Here is a 19,099-nt window from a genome sequence, read left to right as displayed (position 1 = left end):
GCGTCAATAGAATTTTAAAAAGTGTGTTATGCATGGAAAATGGTTATTACTCCAAAGTTAGAGTTTGGCATTGTCCCTCCTCACTTCCATCCTCAACCGGGAACTTGGAGACAAACATTTAACTACTGAGCTCCCAGGAAAAGCTTTGCAAATCTTTCCTCTCCAGGCCTCTCCCTGTGGGTTTTGGGGGCTCATTACCTGGGCACGGAGGCCTGAGGAGGCAGCAGCTTGGCTCCCCTCTGAGGCACCCCTTCCCTCACAATAAGCCCGTTCTCTGGATGGGCAGTGCCTTCCTTCATTGCCAGTGCAGTGAGGAGGGCAGGGGCCCAGCAGGCAGGACGGTGCCAGGACAGAGCAGGCTGGTGTGAGTGTGCTCTGCCCGGCCTGGGGAAGAATGAAGGGCAGGACTTTCATCTCCTCCCTCCCCTCCTGTCCCGACAGGCCAAGAGAGCTGTAATTACAGGCGAGATAGAAATCAGCCACATCTTATGGGTGCTACTCCCTCCTTGCCCTCCCTGGATTTGGGAAACTTCAAACAGGGACGAGGTTGACCTGTGTTCTCTGTAGGCCAACAGCACATGGAGGAATGTTTTACATTTTAATAGTTATGTTTTATTTGAATATGAATTCAAAAAAATTAGAACTAGCACACAAAAGCTACATTTTCAAGGATATTATGGCTTAGGGTCAGGATAAGAAAGGAGTGAACTGATTTAGATTTGATTTAAAGAAAATATTAAGTATATACTAGTACATCTGGCTTTACAAAACGGCATGATGATGGAGGTTGAATGTGAGTGGCTGATGTTTGGGAGATTCAGGAGATTCTGGGTCAGAATCTGGCATGTATTTCTCAGCTGCAAAAGCAGAGCTGAGGGAAGGTTCCATTGTGCCTAGATCGGGGAAGTCATGGGGTGTCCATGGTGGGGGAGGGGAGGCTGACTAAAGGCAGGCATGAGACACTTGAGCCTTTTCTGTCCAGTTCCCCTCAAACAGGACAGGACACTAACCAACCCCTTTGTTGCCCTGCGAAAGCTAGGAAGACCCGAATGGGTGTGGGTAGCCCCGCCTCATCTTGCCCCAGGAGATGACTTCTGTTCTTCTGGGATGTGCCCAAAATAAGCACTCCTGCCGCTGCTTCTTCAAGAAGATGGCCAGAACCACAAAACCTGTACATGCATCTACAGTGGAGACTCCAACACTTTATTGCACTTACTGGTTTTCAAATAGATTCCCCACTTCTCTCCCACTCCCCTTCCTGACTGCAAACACCTCGAAGGCAGGGACTTTCATTAAATTTTGTTTAACCTGGGCTGGCATGGTGTCTGGCACCTGGTAGTGCTTAATTAATGTTGATCATGGATGAATGTTGAGAAATGAGTTCACTTTTGGATCTGCTGTGTGACCTCGGGCAAGTCATTCTACCTCTCTGGGCTTCAGTTTGTTAAGGTGTCCTTCAATACTGACATTCCCAGGTCTCTGAGAGGAGCAGTGAGGTGGTTTAGTGCAAAGACTCTGGAGTCCAACTATCTCTGTTCAAATCCCGGCTCTGCCGCTTACTAGCTGTGTGGCCTTGGGAAAATTATTTGTTCCCTCTGTAAGGTGGTGATAATCATAGTACCAACTTCATAGGGTTGTTAGGATCAAATGCTTACCATATGTAAAGTTCTTAGATAAAAGTACAGGTGGGTAGATTCCCAAACAGCTGAGCATAGCATCCAAAGGACATACACTGGGAGGATGTAAAACTGCAGAGGAAGGGTTTCTAGTGGCATGCCACAAGGCTCTGTCCTTGTTTTCCTCCAAGGACAAGAGGAGGGTCCAGGTAAAAAGAGGAATCCCTCACTATTACACCAACATGCCCACTTGCAACCCAGTACACTCTTTCTCAGATCGTTTCCCCCATTCTTTGTTCATATGTGTATTCTCCATGGGACTATATATTCTTTCAGGATGGGGATGGCGCCTTATCCATCTTATGTCTCCTGTATCATTTAGCTCAGTGCTCAGCCCACAGCAGGAGCTCAATAACACACACACACACACACACACACACACACACACACTACCATGTTTGCTTGCTCCCAACCTTGTGGGGGAGTGAGATGGGGAGTGATCAGTGCTTTGGAGAACAGAATTGAGATTCACAAGGATATCCAGGGGTTAAAAGATGGAAGGAAATCAACAAGATGAAATTAAATGGGGAATCATTCATTTAACAAGTATTTACTGAGCACCTACTGTATGTCAGGCAGCGTTCTAAGTGCAGAGGTTACAGAAGTGAGCAAAGAGACCAAATCCCTACCTTCGTGGAAATGATATTCTAGTGCAGGAAGATTGACAAACAAAATGAGTAAGTGAAATATACGGTATGTTAGGAAGCGCTAAGTGCTAAATGGAAAGAGATAAAGCAGGGAAGGGGTAAGAAGTGTCAGATGAAGGATGGCCTCAGCGTTGCACTTTTGGTTTAGGACAACCAGAGAAGGTGACTTGTAGCTATACGGGGGTCTGGGAAGGAGCATTCCAGGAAGAGGGAACAGCGAGTGCAAAGGCCCTGAGGCAGGAGTGTTCCTGGCATGTTCGAGAATAAATTAGGGGCTAAACTAGATTAGGCATCTTTCATGCCCTGTACTTTTCTCTCCTTCCTAACTTTCAGCATAGGCCCAGGCACATAGAAGGTGCTCAATCATATCTTGTTGAGTCAATAAATAAATGTGAATAAATGGCTATTGGGTCAAAAAATCCACTTCACAAGCAGAACAGGCTTGAGGGCAATTAGAGAGAAAGAGATTGAGGAGTTGTAGCTGTGGCCAGGGGTGAACTCAGGGTGGAGCAGTAAGAGAAGGGGCTGCTGGGGAGCTACAAGAAGCTGCATTGGCCAGGGCATTCTCGAAGGCAGGACTGGGGTGGGCAGGGATTGTAGAGCATGAGGTGTGGTTAGGCAGCAGTCCCCAACTTTTTGGCACCAGGGACCAGTTTCATGGAACACAATTTTTCCACTGATGGGCACAGGGGATGGTTTGGGGATGATTCAAGCGCATTCCATTTATTGTGCACTTTATTTCTATTATTATTACATTGTAATATATAATGAAATAATTATACAACTCACCATAATGCAGAGTCAGTGGGAGCCATGAGCTTGTTTTCCTGCAACTAGATGGTCCCGTCTGGGGGTGATGGGAGACAGTGACACCCAGGGTGTGTTGCTTATGTCCAGTTTACTCTGTAAGTCGCAGCTTAATTGTCACTTGCCACTCACTGATAGGGTTTCGATATGAGTCTGCAAGCAATTGATTTATTATGGTCTCTGTGCAGTCCAACCTCTTTGCTAATGATAATCTGTATTTGCAGCCGCTCCCCAGGGCTAGCATCACCGCCTCAGCCCCACCTCAGATCGTCAGGCATTAGATTCTCATAAGAAGCGCGCAACCTAGATCCCTCGCATGCGCAGTTCACTGTAGGGTTCGCGCTCCTATGAGAATCTAATGCCGCTGCTGACCTGACAGGAGGCGGCGCTCAGGCGGTAATTCGAGCAATGGGACCGACTGTAAATACAGATGAAGCTTCACTTGCTTGCCCCACTGCTCACCTCCTACTGTGTACCTGCTGTGGACAAGTAGCGGTTCATGGCCTGGTTCCTAACAGGCCATGGACAGCTACTGGTCCGTGGTCCGGGGGTTGGGGACCCCTGTGGTTGAGGATGGTTGACCTGGAACAGGGGATTTAACCCAATAGATAAAACCCACTAGAACCTTTGCATGCTGGGTTTAACGTTAAGTTCACGATTCCAGCCGTTTGTACTTTCGCTGCTGCATGATCGGGATCCCTTTGTGTACCTTTGTGTGTGCCACTCAGCCTCCGAGGGGCCTGGCATTCAAACGTCCAAGCCATTTTGTCATTCTCTCCATCTTAGCATGATTTTTTTTAAATAGGGGAAAACATGTGTTACAGCAGTGTTTGAGAACTCACGGGGATTCATGAAGGTCCCTGGCTGTAACTGTCATGGATGAGAATTCATCTCTTAAACAAGTACTTTGGATGCCTAGCGTAAGCCAGACCCTGAGCTCGATGGAGGGGTGGACAAGGCAGACATTGTGGAGTCATGATCAAAGGTTTGTTTAGTGGGCTGCCGTGTGGGGCAGTGGTCTGACCTGGGTGGGAGCCCTGGCTCCAGCCTGATCAGCTGTGTAGGTGGCCTTGAGCAAGTCACTCAAACCACAGAGTGACAGGTCAAAGTAGGCTTCGCGGTCATCTGGTGCAATCTCTTAGGTTACTCAAGGCTGCACAGTCTTTGCACCCTGCACTACACCCTATGGGTCCTCAGAGTCCTTAAGTGTAAAACAAGGGCATTGTACCAGAGGACCCTGAAGCTCTCTGGCTCTAATGTTCTATAATATTACAAACAAGGGGAAGTTCCAGGGAGGTACATTAGGCCCCGTTCTAAGTGTGACCTCTGCCCTTCACCCTCAGTACCAGTAGAGAGGGGTGGTAGACTCCAGCCCACGGAGATCTTTCTTAAGAATGTTTGTGGGAGGAAGGCACCCGGCCCTCCTTGCCTCTGCAAAGTGGTCCCCAGGGGGTAGGGTTTGGAGGTGGGTCCTCAGTGGGATTCAACCCGTTTTCCAGATTCTCTTTCTAGACTCTGAGGTTGCTCCACATTGCCTCCTCTCTCCTCTGTGTCCCTGAATCTCTGCTTGGATCATTTTTCTCCTCTTCTCTTCCTCACCTGAGCCTTCAGTCCCTTGATATCCTTTGTTTTCCCCACAGAAGGCCTGACCTCGTCATCTGCCATTCAGTTTCCTTCCGGGGTGCCATCTGCCAGATGGGGTTTCTAATCCTCTGGAGGGAGGGGAGATGCGCTCACCATTGTCTGGTCCTGGGGGTGGAACATCTATGGGATTGTTTGCATTGCTAGGACTGACTTCCTCATAGCATATCTCTTGAGTGTTTATTATGCTGAGTCTCTGTTTGTCCTGGCTTTGAGTTGCATTATCAAAGGCCCAGTATCCCAGCTTCAGGGTGCATCAGGCTCTAAGAAAGCGGGGGAGGGACAGGGAGAAATAGCCCTCCCGCCTTATAAAGAAGACATTTTGGAAATTTCTAAAAATCAGAGATGCCAGCCCTCTCTGACAGCAGTGGGAGGGCAGCAGTGGAGGTGGCTGGATGCCTCGCATCACGGGTCCTCCACCGGGTGGGAGGCCTGCTGAATGATGAACCTTGGGGCTCCTCCAATTAGCAGACTCTCAGGGCGGAGATGGAATCTATCCTGCAAACGAGCCTCAAATCTCCTGTTTTTGCTCCCAGTCCCCGGGGAAGGTATGTCTCTAAATGTACATTTTATTTCAGAGCCTGGGATCCTCTGATGTGTAACTTGATAGACACAGTGCTGGACCCAAGTGGATGTGCCTAGTGCTGTGTGTTTGTGAAAGGGACACAGGCTGGGCTTAGAAATGCTCCATTCGCTGCCATCCCGGGTGGAGATGGCTGGTTTGAGTGGGGTGGCGCTTCATGGATGATTGCTGGGTTGGGCAAGAGGAGGGACTTGGGTACCCCGTTTTTCTGTTCCATTTCCAAATCCTGCAGTGTCTTTTATTTATTTATTTATTTATTTTTGCGGTACGCGGGCCTCTCACTGTTGTGGCCTCTCCCGTTGCGGCGCACAAGCTCCGGACGCGCAGGCTCAGTAGTTGTGGCTCACGGGCCCAGCCGCTCCGTGGCACGTGGGATCTTCCCGGACCGGGACACGAACCCATGTCCCTGGCATCGGCAGGCGGACTCTCAACCACTGCACCACCAGGGAAGCCCTGCAGTGTCTTTTAGCTAACGATGACAATAACACCTCTATTAACCTCCTGGCTTCTCCTGTGCTGCAAAGTGCCTTCCTCCTCCTCCTCTCGAATGTAGACCCTCCCTCGGGAAGATGCACTCCTCTGTCCAGCATCTGCAGGGCACTCAAGGGCTCCATCTGAACCCCCTCCATCTTCTTTTCCCTTTGAATGTGCCTCCCTTCTTCCCCATCTCCTCCTCCAGGAAGCCTTCCTTGAATGACCCTCAGGAAGTTTGCTCAGGGCCATCTCTCCCCATCCCCCAGCACTGAAGTCCAGGTCTCTGGCTACTTCCTGGTCTTCAGAATGTGCCCATCCCTCCTATAGCCTGGGAGCTCTGAGGGCAGGCTCTGGGTCTCTTCCTTGGGCTCTGCACTTGCCAGGCACCTATTCCCCAGGCGTGTCAGAAGAGGCCAGCTGGAGTCAGTGACAGACACACTCAGGCCAAGAGCATCTTGCTCTCCGAGACCCAGCCCAGGCACGGGAGGAGATAAAAGTCTTGTGCCATCCTGGGGCCTCAGGGCAGGAACACACACACCTTGAGGATCCTCTGTCTGTAGCTGTGAAACCTTCAGTCTCTGCCATGTCTCTCTCTCCCTGCCGGGCCCAGAGGGGCTTCAGTGCTTGCTCAGCCTGTTCTGCTCGCTCGGGGGGCCGAGGCAGGGTCAACTTCAGCAGCAGGAGCCTCAGTTCCTTTGGGGGGTGCCAAGGAGGCTCTCGTGGGAGGGCCTGGGGTTCAAGGGGAAGGCTAGGGGTGAGGTATGGGGAGGGGATCGGTGGGCCTGGGCTTTCCCCATGCCCTCCGGGAGGCATCCAGGAAGTGGCCATCAACCAGAATCTGCTGACCCTACTGAAGATTGAGATCGACCCCCAGTTCCAGGTGGTTCAGTCTCAGCAGACCCAACAGATCAGAACCCTCAACAACCAGTTTGCTTCTTTCATTGACAAGGTGAGGGTGAACTCAGCTAAGCCCCTGTCTCTGTGCCTCCCTCGAGGAACTGTTCTCGATGGACTTGGGAATGGGGAAGTCTGGTCTCCTACTAGTTTTCTAATCACTCCTGCAGCAAGGAAGTCCCTCCTCTGGCCTAACTGGAGGCTCTCTGGTTATGCTGAGGCTCTGTTTAATTAGTGTTTTGAAATTCCCTTTATAAAAATGTCATTATAATTCATTTAGTGTGTTGGAAAATATTTATCAAAGGCCTTAAAGGCTCCGGGCTGGCTAGAGGGTTGCTCAGGCTTTATTTCCCAGAGGCTGTGCCCAGGGAGTCTGGCAGGAGCTTGCCTCAGGGACCCGCTGTTTGTGCTGTAGGTGCGGTTCCTGGAGCAGCAAAACAAGGTCCTGGAGACCAAGTGGGACTTGCTGCAGCAGCAGGAGTTGAGTGACAGTCCCCAGGCCCTGCAGTCTTTCTTCGAGGCCTGTCTGGTCCAGCTCAGGAAGCAGCTGGAGCAGCTGCAGAGAGAACGAGTGTCTCTGGACGCCGAGCTGAAGTCCTGCCAGTACCAGCAGGAGGAGTATAAAGCCAAGTAGGCAAAACGCAGCATCCCCATGGGCCCTGGATGGGGGCTGGGAGGGCTTGAATCAGGCTGTCAGCCAGAGGGTATCTCACTGCTGAGCTCCCAGGGTCACATGACCGGCCTCCCCTCTAGCCCCTCCGCATCCCCATTCCCTCTGATTCTCAGGGGGCCCCACCTGCTGCAAGTAAGTGGTCCCACAGCCCCTGATATCCAGGACTGGAGAGCCTCGATTCTAGCAGGCCCCAGTTACGAGGGCCACGTTTCTGGTCAAGGCTGGGATGGGCTTATTAAACAATGCCTATGTGGGTTTTTTTCTTGAGAAATTTCTGTTGAGCAGGCTGTGGGTCAAAGTGACTCAGACATTCTCTGGTCTCAGAGGTGGAAGAGAATTCATTCCCTAGGCCTGTGGCATGATTCACAGGTAGGCTGTGGTTCTGGGTTCCCCGCCAGGTCGCCTGGTGGTATGGAGAGAGCCCTGGACCAAGAGGAGGCTTGGGTTTAGTGACTGTGGACAAGGAATAGCTGTGTGGCCTTGGGCAAGGCATCTTACCTTTCCCAGCCTCACTTTCCATATCTGTAGACTGGGAAAATGCCACTTGCCTTTCTTACCTTCCCGAAACATTGGGAGCATTGCTCCAGGACCCAGGTGGAAGGTCCTGGAAAGAGTGGGGCCAGGAGACCTGTGATTTAGGTCTGCTTGGGCCACCTAGTTATCTAGGACTTGGGCACATCTTGTAATGTCGCTAATAAAATCCAAAAGGCCTGCTTCAGGTGATGACTGTGAGTGGTAAGTGAGAAGAGTGTTTGAATGTGCCTTATAAACATGAAGCAAGGTCGCCTGATGGCACAAGTCGACCTGGGCTGAAAGAGTGAAGAGGGACATAAGACATGACAAAGCTTCCTGATGGAAGAGTAGAGAAGCAGGCTGGTGGTGTGTCCTGCTTTGGAGCATCTAAAGCAGAGTGGCCTTTTCAGGGAGGGTGTACTTGGAGAGGGGCCTGGGCTCTGATGCCGGCACTCCAGGCAGCGTCTTTCTATACTTACTTGGCAGTTATGAACGGGAGGCCCACAGGTGCGCCACACTGGAGAAAGACTTCGTGGTCCTCAAAAAGGTAAGGGTGGGGTCAGCTGCTCTACCCGAACCCCGAGCATCCACCGTGCACAGAGCCTGGTCCTGGGCTGGGAGGGCAGTGGGTGGGAGATCCTCACGCACGACATGCTGTCACACTGCCTATAGGGACCCTCTGAGGAAATGGGACGTCTACGTAGACACAGGGGGAACCTAGGACAAGATCCAACTGAGGGACTATGTGATGAGCTCTGGTGTCACTGTGGGAGAGGGTGGGGAGGGAGTGGAAGAAACAGAACTGGTTAGGATGAATCAGGGAAGGCTTCCTGAAGGTGGTGTAGGTCAGTGTCAGGCAAAAGAGAGAGCAGGGCAGGGCGGGGCTGGAGGAGGAAAGAATGGGAGCTGGAGATGGCCATGGGGTGGGTGTTGGGCAGTGTGTGAACAGAACTCCTGGGTCAGAGTGGGACCCCCAAAGAGGGAGTGGGGGCATATGGCTTTTATCTTCCTGTCCCCAGGATGTGGACGGAGTTCTCTCGAGCAAGATGGAGTTGGAAGGCAAGGTGGAGGCTTTGAAAGAGTACATCTGCTTCTTGAGGCGTCTGTATGAAGAAGTATGGATCACTAAGGGCAGAAGTGATGGTCTGCCAGGGGCAGGTGGGCGGGAGGGAAGGGGACAGTGTGGGCAGGCTCCTGTGGCAATAGTGGGAGTGGCTGGGAGGTGAAGCCTGGTTAGAGTGAATTAGATGCCAGTCATTCAGTCCTTTTATAAACAGTTACTCAGAATTTACCATGTGAATTACTAGGTATTGGGGATACACCAGTGAACAACCAGACAAAAATCATGAAGCTTGCTTTCTATTGGGAGACAGACAATAAACACTAGACCTAGTAAATAAATAAATTACCAAGTATGTTAGAAAGTGATAAATACTATGGGAATAAGGAAAATTAGAACAGGGAAAGGAGGATTGGGAATGTGGCAGGGGGGTAGGGCAGGTGGCAATTTCAAATAGGGTGGTTGGCATGGCCTTATTTAGAAGACAAAATCTGAGCCAAGATCTGAAGGAAGTGAGGAAGACAGACACACAGTGGGGAATCTGGGATTCCAGGCAGAGGGTGCTGGTGTCTTTGAGGAAATGCAAGGAGGCTGCTGTGACTGGATCAATGGGAACAAGAGAGAGGATGTGTTAGGAGGTCAGGGGAGTGATGGGGACCAGGTGATTTCAGACCCTGCCAGACACGTTCCTTTAATGTCCACGAGTCGTTGGACAGCCTTCAATTCCAGAAAAGGACACAGCCCCACAGAGGGCAGGGTGTGCTCATGGTCACCCGGCACGAAGGAGGGCTGCCTCCGAAGGAAGAGGGCACTCTGCCCACCTGCCCGGGGCTCCAAGGGGAAAGGGAGCCGGGGGGCCAACGGACACTGAGTCAGTCTTCCCCACAGGAGCTGGGCCAGCTGCAGACCCAGGCCAGCGACATGTCTGTGGTGCTGTCCATGGAAAACAACCACCGCCTGGACTTCAGAGACCTCATCGCCGAGGTCTGTGCCCGGTACGAGGAGATCGCTGGGACCAGCAAAGCCGAGGCCGAGATGCTGTACCAGACCAAGGTGCCAGGGCCGGGGGACAGGCACCATGCTGGAAATGGCTGGGTCTCCCTGCCTGCCCCCCCAGGGTGGTCGTCCACCTTGGTCCCGTTGGGCAGTTGTAATAACCTCTCTGAAGCACCAGGGCTGGGTGGGCACCATGTTTCCCCTCTCCAGGAGGGAGGCAATGCAGGGAAACTGTGGGAGATGAGCCCAGACTTCCGCAACCACATCCCACCGTGTCCTGGTTTTCCAAGCGTTTTAACCCGCTTCCCAAATGAGGATGTGAGGAGGCAGAGAACCGGGGCCATGGTGTTCCTCATGGTCTTGGGGTCAAAGGTGAGGGTCCTCTCCACTGACGGTGTCACCCCATCCCCCATCAGTACCGGGAGCTTCAGGTGTCTGCCCAGCTTCATGGGGACCAAATGAAGGGGACCAAAGTCCAGATCACTCAGCTGCAGCAGGCAATTCAGAAGCTGCAGAGTCAGACTGAGAACCTCAAAAAGCAGGTGAGGGTACCAGAGGCCCCAAGCCCTCTGTCTTACCACCTTTGTGCCAGGGTCACTGCTGGGTTTGTGTGAAACTTTGATAACTGGCTGGGGGTTTGGCTAATTTGGGGTGGAGAGAACTTCAAGCCCCATTTCAGAGGCGTTCAGCTCTCCTCCTGGGAATTCTAGCTGCATGGGCTCTGCACTGCCAACCCTGGCCCCAGCCCTCACGCTGCATTCTGTGTCTACATGCACATCTTGCTTTCAGCTCCTTGGGGAGAGGGTTAATTCGTCTCTTTTCTTATCTCTTCTTTTGATGCTTACTCGTCAAGCCCAGTAAGGACTCTAAGGCCACACGCTGAATTTCCTGGTCCCGTGTTAGGGAGGGAGAGTACCAGGATCTCAGGGAGCGGGGGACATGGGCAGGACGGTGGGGCGCCGAGGCCCCCTTAGGGTCAGGTGATACTGTGGGTGTGAGGAGCTGGGAGAGGTGGAGGGAGAAAATGGCAAGGGCAGGGAGGTGGGTTCCTGCTTCTCCTGGAGACCTGACTTCAAGGTGTGAGGATTACAGATTCTTAAGTTTTCAAGTGTCTTTGCCCTCACTTTCGCCAAGCCCAAAGCATCGTTTTCTTGGGATCAACAGAGGGTTGAGAGCTGAGACCACAGAGTCTGGCCGTTTCCTCAAGCACTTCAGCCTGACTCCCAAGCCATGGGTGGCCTGTCCACATGCAAGCAGGGTCTGTGCTTCTTGGAGCACAGACCATTCAAAGGCCAGACTCAGTCTCCAACCATTCTGACCTGCTCTCCTTCGGAGTGTGAGGAAGGACCTGAGATGAGGGTGACCAGGTCCTATTACTCAATTTGCTGCCACAGTGTTTTGCCCATAAATGTGGACTTTTTGCTCTGGAAGCTTTGGGGTTCTCTGGGGGTGTCTGATAAAATGCAGATTCCTGGGCTTCCCACCAGAGAGAGGGAATCTGAGTCTCTAAAGGTGGAGCCAAGAGGGCTTCCCTGGTGGCGCAGTGATTGAGAATCTGCCGGCCGATGCAGGGGACACGGGTTCGTGCCCCTGTCCGGGAAGATCCCACATGCCGCGGAGCGGCTGGGCCCATGAGCCATGGCCGCTGAGCCTGCGCGTCCGGAGCTTGTGCTCCACAATGGGAGAGGCCACAACAGTGAGAGGCCCGCGTACTGCAAAAAAAAAAGGTGGAGGCAAGAAACCTGCTTTCTCAACTAAGTTCACCCAGGTGACAATGAAGTGCGTGGAGTCTCAGAGACCAGTGGCCAGCACTTAGGAGAGTCACTATGTCCCCATGTCTGGGAAACACAGTCCCCCCTGCATAGCAAGGTGCCTTTCCTGGGAGAATCCTTCTTGGGGTCACAGCCCCCTCTCACTCCTCCTTTTCATGCACAAGCCTGATGAACTGACGCTACAGTAAGAGTGGTGGACTGGACCTCAGCTGTTCTGGGTTAGGGTCTCAGCTCCGCCACTCACCTCCTTTCCGAGCCTCAGTTTCTTCACCTGTAGAATGGAGACCCTGTTCCTCATCCATGGGGTGCTTTGTGGTAAGTGAAAGAGAGCCTTTAGGGAATGTCTTCTTTCTTGAACCGAACGTGAGGGAAAATCAACTAGATGGCTGATTGGACAGGGATGCTGTCCTTCCTCTAGGAGTTTTCTGTCGGATTGGAGAGGTGAGCACAGAGAATGTTTTTCAGACCCCAAACTGAGGCCCATGAGACTCTGACAACATCAGGATAAAGTATTTGAAATGGGGCTGTTCCAAAAGCCTCAAGGACACGTGGCCCTCAAGATAAGACTTGTAGATAATGACCCGTACGGGACAGGAAGAGCTTTAAGTACCCTAGGAGAGAGAAAGTGCTGCAGGGAAGGTGCTGAGGGTCGACAGGGTGGGGAGAAATAGGGGAGATCATGGGAGAAAGTGGAGAAGGAGCTGCATTCATTTCCTGTGGCTGCCATACAAAGTATCACAGACTTGGCGGCTTGAGAGAGCAGAAATCTATTCTGTCAGTTCTGGAGGTTAGAAGTCTGAACTCAGGTGCGGGCAGCCACACTCACTCTGAAGGAGCTGGGGGAATCCTTCCTCACCTCTTCCTGGCCTCTGGTGGCTCCGGAAGTTCCTTGGCATTCCTCGTCTGGTGGTGCATCACTCCCATTTCTGCCTCCATCTTCACACGGCGTCATCTCAGTGTCTGTCTCATCTTTTTCTTGGACACCAGTCACTGGATATAGGGCTCACCCTAAATACAGTGTGATAGCATCTTGAGATCCTTAACTAATTACATCTGCAAAGACCCTATCTCCAAATAAGATTATTTTCTGAAGTTCTTGATGGACCTGACATTTTTGAGATGTTACTTAACCCACTCTGGGAGTTAAAGAAGCAGAAGAGGCAATACTCTCTTTGAGAATGAGAAGAGCTGGTCATGGCCAGGAATAATTTTGAGCTCTTGAGATTATGGTCCATCTCAGCCTTTAAGTTATATCCACAGTAGGTGCTTTGGGAGTCTGTGTCGGGCTTACAGCCACTTCCTCCCTTATTTCTACCCCTCTCTAGAATGCCAAACTGCAGGCTGCCATCGCCCATGCCGAGCATCGTGGGGAGCTGGGCCTCAAGGATGCTCAGACCAAGCTGGCCGAGCTGGAGGCCGCTCTGAGAACCGCCAAGCAGGACATGGCGCGGCTGTTGCGCGAGTACCAGGAGCTGATGAGCTCGAAGCTCTCCTTGGATGTGGAGATCGCCACCTACCGCAGGCTGCTGGAGGGCGAGCAGAGCAGGTGGGGCTGGTCAGAGGGCCCTGAGGATGTGTGACGGAGGTGGGGGTGGGGGGATGCAAGGCCAACACAGAGTGCTGAGAGATTTCTTTCTTTCTTTCAAATTAAATTTATTTATTTATGTTTGGCTGCGTTGGGTCTCTGTTGCTGCAAGCGGGCTTTCTCTAGTTGTGGCGAGCGGGGGCTACTCTTCGTTGCGGTGCACAGTCTTCTCATTGCGGTGGCTTCTCTTGCTGCGGAGCACGGGCTCTAGGCGCGTGGGCTCAGTAGTTGTGGTGCACGGGCTCAGTTGCTCTGCGGCATGTGGGTTCTTCCCGGACCAGGGCTCGAACCTGTGTCCTCTGCACTGGCAAGCAGATTCTCAACCACTGCGCCACCAGGGAAGTCCCTAGGATGCTGAGAGGTTTCTTGACACTGTGAGCCACCGAGGGCCACCCATTCTGCTGGGAGGGATTTAAAATTGGGGACTGGGGATTTTATCTGCTCAGAGGGTGGTGAGCTGCTCTAAGAGGCTTAAAAGCACCTGGGAACGTATTTTCTGCAGCCCTTCTTAGCATTTCTTCCTCTCGTCCTTTTTCCCCCAGGACGTCTGGGGAGTGCACCAGTCAAGTCACTATCTGTGAGTATCAGGGGACTTTGGGAGAGGGGCCCCATGGGGAATCGAGGACTCTGCTGTGACCCTGGTGCTTTTCTTGGCAGCTGTTGGGGAAGGCAGCACCATCGTGTCTGGAGGAGCAGATGGTGGCCTGGTGGGCACTTGCGGACTCGGAGGCGGGAATGGCAGCTTTGGGTCCAGCTGCTCCAGCATCGTGACCAGTGACTCCAACGTCATCCTGGTCTCTGGGCAGCGCCCTGTCTTGGGCTCTTGCTCTGTGTCCGGCTCTGGCTCCAGCTCCACCTGCCACACCATCCTGAAGAAGACGGTCGAGTCTAGTCTGAAGACGTCCATCACATACTGAGTGACCCGGAGGCCATTTGCTCCTCCCACCCTCCCGCCTTCCTGAGCCCTCTCAGCTCTTCCCCCACTCTTATCACTCCCATCCCTCCATGGCCAGCTCTGTGTCCACTGCCCACAACCCGAGCCAGCCCACAGGGGACTCTGCAGAAGTCAGTCGGGTCCGGCCTGCTGTTCTGAATGCTTGCCCTGTCTGGCCTTGTTCCACGTACTGATTTGCATCTCATTTGTCCGCTGCCTACACTAACCAAGGAGCACAGCGTCGAGCCTCCAGCCAGGCTTGTCCTCTCCTCTCTCCACAGCCTTCAGCCGAGCTAGGAAAACTCCTGGTTGGGCTTGGCCAGACTGCATCCGCACCCCAAGGGAGAGGCCTGAGGCCCACTGACAAGAGCCTGAGGGCTGGAACCAAGGGACACCATCCTTGCCCTCTTCAGCAGCCTCTGGGCCTCCATTTCTGTATTTCTGTCCAATTATTTCCTGTGAAATAAAGCAGCACCCAGTTCTCCTGGTAGTGGGTCTTCCTTTCGCTCTCCCTCCCCCTCCCCCCTCCCTCCCTCCCATAAATTTTATTGAGTGCCAGGACTAGGGCTACTCTGGCAAACAAGATCAGACCTATTGTGCCCTCCTAATGTGTCTTTCTCACCCCTTCTGTTCCTGGTGTCTCCTGCATAACCCCTCCCATTCATGAGAGCCAGACTTTCCTTCTTGGAGCCCTTGGTTTCCAGGGCCAGAGGCTGGCCTTTGACAGCTAATTCAGATACCCTGGGTTTGGAGATGAGGATTTGTGCTGAGGTCCTCTGTGTTCTGTCACTTCATCCAGTCCCCTCCCAGTGATGTGCTGGCTCCAGCTCTACCCAGGGTGGCAAACCTGGGTCTTGTCACCTCACCCCCATCTCTCACCTCTGAGCTTTAACCTGACCCTTCTCCTGGGCAGGTTAATAATTCAGCAATGATGCTAAGCCATAGCCTTAAATATGTGTTGAAAGGGCATTTAGAGGACAGGCTGCAGGCCAGAGATGAAGGCTCCTTTTGGCAATGTGCGGCTTCTCTGCCGCTCCTTCCAGCAATTCAGCTCTGCCCCAGGATTGCACAGCTCACCCAGCAAAACAAAAGCTATGCAGCTACCCAGCTCACTCTCCTCGGGAGGCAATTTATGGAATATCTATTGTTGTTTGGGTAGGTCCTGTGGACATCTCACTCCTCACCCCAATCAGCTCATCAAGGGGTTCTTTCCAACCCTCCACTATGCTCCCTGGGATGCCCTCCATCTCCTCCATCCCACTGATGTTTTAGTATCTCTTGTATCTTGCTCCCTGCTTAACTGCCTACAATGGGCTCTACTCCTGACCCAGGACAGCCCCATTCATCCCTGTTCCTCCTTCTTCCCAAGTCTGCACCAGTTTTCCTCCCACCTGGAAACCTTCCCCAATTCTCCATGTCAGAATGCACGAGACCCTTCTTGTCCCTGGCACAGTCTGGCTGCGCCCGTTGCTGTTCTTGGCTCTGTTTCTGTCCAGTTCTTGTCTGGAACGCAGGTTTCCTATTAGCCTGGGACCTCTGGGCAGGCTCTTCTCCTGCACCCTGGATGGGGATCAGCAGCTCAGCTTGTGCCTGGAGGCTTGATGGGTACTTGGGACTGGAACTATGCCCCATCCCTCCTGCCCCTTGGCGCTCATCCTATCTCTGGGCCTGTCTGAACATAACCCTGGAAACATCTTCTCCTTCCCTCTTCTGCAGGAAGCTCTGCATGAAGCCAGGAGTGTGGGCATCAGGGCCAGGTGCTAAGAGGGCGGGAGGGTCACCTTCTCATTCTCCAGCAGCCCATCAGCTCCTGCACTGCTCCTTCCCTCTTCCCTGTCTCCACCTGGTCAACTCCCAACTCCATGGCCTGAGCTGCAGGAGGTCACGCCATTGCCCTCTCCTTTATGGGGAGGCCAGCCCTTTTATCAGACCCACAGTTCTCTCCATCAAAAGTATCTAAGGAGGAGCTTTTCAGCCTTTGCCTTCTATGAGGGAGACATGAGTGGGTAAGCACATGGCCCTGGAGCTAGAATTCCTGGGCTTGAATCCTGGCTCTGCTATTTACTGGTGGTGTGACTTTGACCAAGTACTTGACCCCTTTGTGCCGCAGTTTCCTCACCTGTGAAAAGATTTTAGTAATAATAATACCTGCCTCACCGGGCTGTGTGGGGATGGGACCATTCAGGGTCCCAGAAGGAAACCAATTTACCCAAGATAGTTCAACTAAATGGACTTTAATGAAAGGATTCCTTACAGAGGTGTGGATGTGGCTAAGGGCGCAAACACAGGACGGAGAGGCCAGAGGCAGGCAGTTGTGGGAAGCCATTGCCACCCACCCCATCCCCCCACTCCCCCTGAGCAGGGGTGTCCAGGGCCCAGGGGTTTTCTGGGGTGTGGGACTTTCAGTGCTAAAGCAGGACAGTCCCAGGAAAATCAGGACGAGATGGTGGCTCTGAGTAGAGCTGAAGAGACAAGAGGAAGAATGGATGACTGATTGGGTGATAGAGGTGCGGGGATGGGAAGAAGCTGTAATCACAGAGGAAGGCAGCCACCTCTGGAGCAGGGAGGGGGCAGGAGGAAATAGCCACCTCTCTCTCAGATCTCCTGCTAGTGTCCCCTCCTTGGCCAACCCCCTCCTCCGGAAGCCAGAGAGGCAGGGAGTAGCCTGCAGGGGTTAAGGAGGTCAGGGAATGGACCTGGGGCAGAAAGGATGCAAACGGAGCATCCCCACTGTAGGGATTGGATGCATTATTGCATGGAAAGTAAGTGCTCAATAAATGCCAACTATAATTATTCCTACTAGATGAGAAAGCGCTGCCCTGGATGGGGCTCCTCAAGGGCAGTGGCTGTTTTCTTCACCTCTGCATCTTTCCTATCACTCAGCCTGACTCACGTTGGGTGCCTGGTTGATGCCATAGGCTGTCTCCCCTCATCCTTTCCATAGCGGCAGCAGCGCTCTGTCCCCTCTGTCCTTGCGTCCTGTGCAGGGAGAGCCCCTGGACAGGGGAAGGTCTCAGAGATGGAAGCCCTTGGTCCAAGCAGCAGAGGTGGGGAGGGAACCACGCCTCCTACACTAAGAAGGTCTGAGTTTGGGTGTCCTGTATAAAGATGAGTGGAGAGTTGGACTGGAGGAGGCACAGTGGCTCCATGCTGTCTGGGCTGGGACTGGTGAGACTGTCTCCAAGCAATAACGGTTAGAATGGGCCCTGGGCTGCCTGAGCGCCTGTTACCAGCTCCCGGCACAAAGCCTGGCACAGAGCACCCCGTAAATACTGGAGGATGTCAGTCTCTGGGGAGAGGGGGAGTGTGTGTTTGCAGCTGACTCTACTGCCACCATCCTGGCTGCGCCTGACTCAGATGGCTGACATCACTCCCTTCCCCAGTTGCCACTGTCTCCCCCTCCCATGCTCCGTGGGGAGAGATAAGGGAGCTGAGAAAGTGATTATAGCCTCGGGGACAAAGGTTAGTGGAAGTGATGGCTCAGTTCTGGGACGGTGGGTCAGCAATTTTTTTTTTCTGTTCTTCTGCCTCATTTATTCTGCTATTGATTCCTTCTAGTGTATTTTTCACTTCAGTTATTTTATTGTTCAGCTCTGTTTGTTTGTTCTTTTTTTTTTTGCGGTACGCGGGCCTCTCACTGTTGTGTCCTCTCCCGTTACGGAGCACAGGCTCCGGACACGCAGGCTCAGCAGCCATGGCCCATGGGCCCAGCCGCTCTGCGGCATGTGGGATCCTCCCGGACCGGGACACGAACCCGTGTCCCCTGCATCTGCAGGCGGACTCTCAACCACTGCACCACCAAGGAAGCCCTGTTTTTGTTTGTTTTTTAAACCTTCTAGCTCTTTGTTAGATATTTCTTGTATCTTCTCTGTCTGTGCCTCCATTATTTTTCTGAGATCTTGTATCATCTTTACTATCATTACTCTGAATTTTTTTCGGGTAGAGTGCCTATCTCCATTTCACTTCGTTGTTCTTCTGGGGTTTTATTTTGTTCCTTCGTCTGGAACATATTCCTCTGCCATCTCACTTTGTCTGACTTCTGTGTTTGTGGCCCCATGGACTGCAGGATTGTAGTTCCCCTTGCTTCTGGTGTCTGCCCCCTGGTGGGTGAGGCTGATCTAAGAGGCTTGTGCAGGCTTACTAGTGGGAGGGACTGATGCCTGCCCACTGGTGGGTGGAGCTGGGTCTTGTCCATCTGGTGGGCAGGGCCGTGTCAAAGGGCGTGTTTAGAGGTGGGGGCCAGTGATTTTTGAAAGGATTTCCCTGGCGGGCCTTGCTTATAGGCAGAGGTGAAGGGGCCCAGAGAGGCTGAATGTTGCCCGGGGACATACACCTCAGTGGGGATTCATCGCCCAGCCCAGCTCCCCCAGTGCTTGGTGTCCTAACCCTAGGCAGGGAGAGGAATCCTTCTCGGGCATTAAGGGACTAGTTCTGGAGCACCTTCACCCCCATCCTCCATGGGAGGCTGGGTTCAACTCCTTCAGGCAACTGGGAGCCATTTGTAGCCTCCCAGAGGCCCTAGAAAGGATCCCACAGCCTCCTGGAGTGGCCCGCTCTCTGCCTGCCTTCCTGTGGGGGTGGTCCCATGTCCTTTCCTTTGGGATCCTGGGGACACAGTTGCTGAGAGTCCCAGCTCTAGCCCTGGCAGCTGTGTGAGGACCACAGCAAGTGCTGTCTCTGCTCCTTCCTCAGGCAAGCCTCTCTCCTCTTGGTGCCCCTTCCTTGCTGAAAGCTAAGGTGGGTGAGGAGGAATAATCTCTAACTCAGGCCCTCAAAGCTCCCTCGTCGTAACGCTTGACTAACACTGAGGTCTCCCATTTCTCCCTTGGGGATATGTTTGGTCC

At 52.9% G+C, this 19,099-nt stretch overlaps 1 protein-coding gene across 1 annotated transcript; it reads left to right on the top strand.

The window, feature by feature from the left end:
* The first annotated feature begins 5,012 nt into the window (after positions 1-5,012).
* Positions 5,013-14,740, top strand: KRT78 (keratin 78). The gene is made up of 9 exons (XM_022572094.2): positions 5,013-6,777; positions 7,138-7,352; positions 8,395-8,455; positions 8,928-9,023; positions 9,857-10,021; positions 10,381-10,506; positions 13,062-13,282; positions 13,864-13,898; positions 13,979-14,740. The coding sequence occupies exons 1-9, from the start codon at positions 6,412-6,414 to the stop codon at positions 14,236-14,238; spliced, it is 1,545 nt and encodes a 514-aa protein (XP_022427802.1). The 5' UTR covers positions 5,013-6,411; the 3' UTR covers positions 14,239-14,740.
* The last annotated feature ends 4,359 nt before the right edge of the window (positions 14,741-19,099 follow it).

The sequence above is a fragment of the Delphinapterus leucas genome, chromosome 11 (assembly GCF_059928025.1).
Source record: "Delphinapterus leucas isolate spDelLeu-1000000601 "Yukka" chromosome 11, BTC_Dleu_Yukka2, whole genome shotgun sequence".
Lineage (NCBI taxonomy): Eukaryota > Metazoa > Chordata > Mammalia > Artiodactyla > Monodontidae > Delphinapterus > Delphinapterus leucas.
The sequence above is the reverse complement of the archived record's forward strand: the minus strand, read 5'-3'. Positions and strand labels throughout refer to the sequence as shown.

Excerpts from the sequence above, each read along its gene's own strand:
- KRT78 (XM_022572094.2), top strand. The coding sequence starts at position 6,412 with ATGTCTCTCTCTCCCTGCCGGGCCCAGAGGGGCTTCAGTGCTTGCTCA. Across the intron at positions 8,456-8,927 it reads ACTTCGTGGTCCTCAAAAAG|GATGTGGACGGAGTTCTCTC; the intron begins GTAAGGGTGGGG and ends TCCTGTCCCCAG. Across the intron at positions 10,507-13,061 it reads CTGAGAACCTCAAAAAGCAG|AATGCCAAACTGCAGGCTGC; the intron begins GTGAGGGTACCA and ends ACCCCTCTCTAG.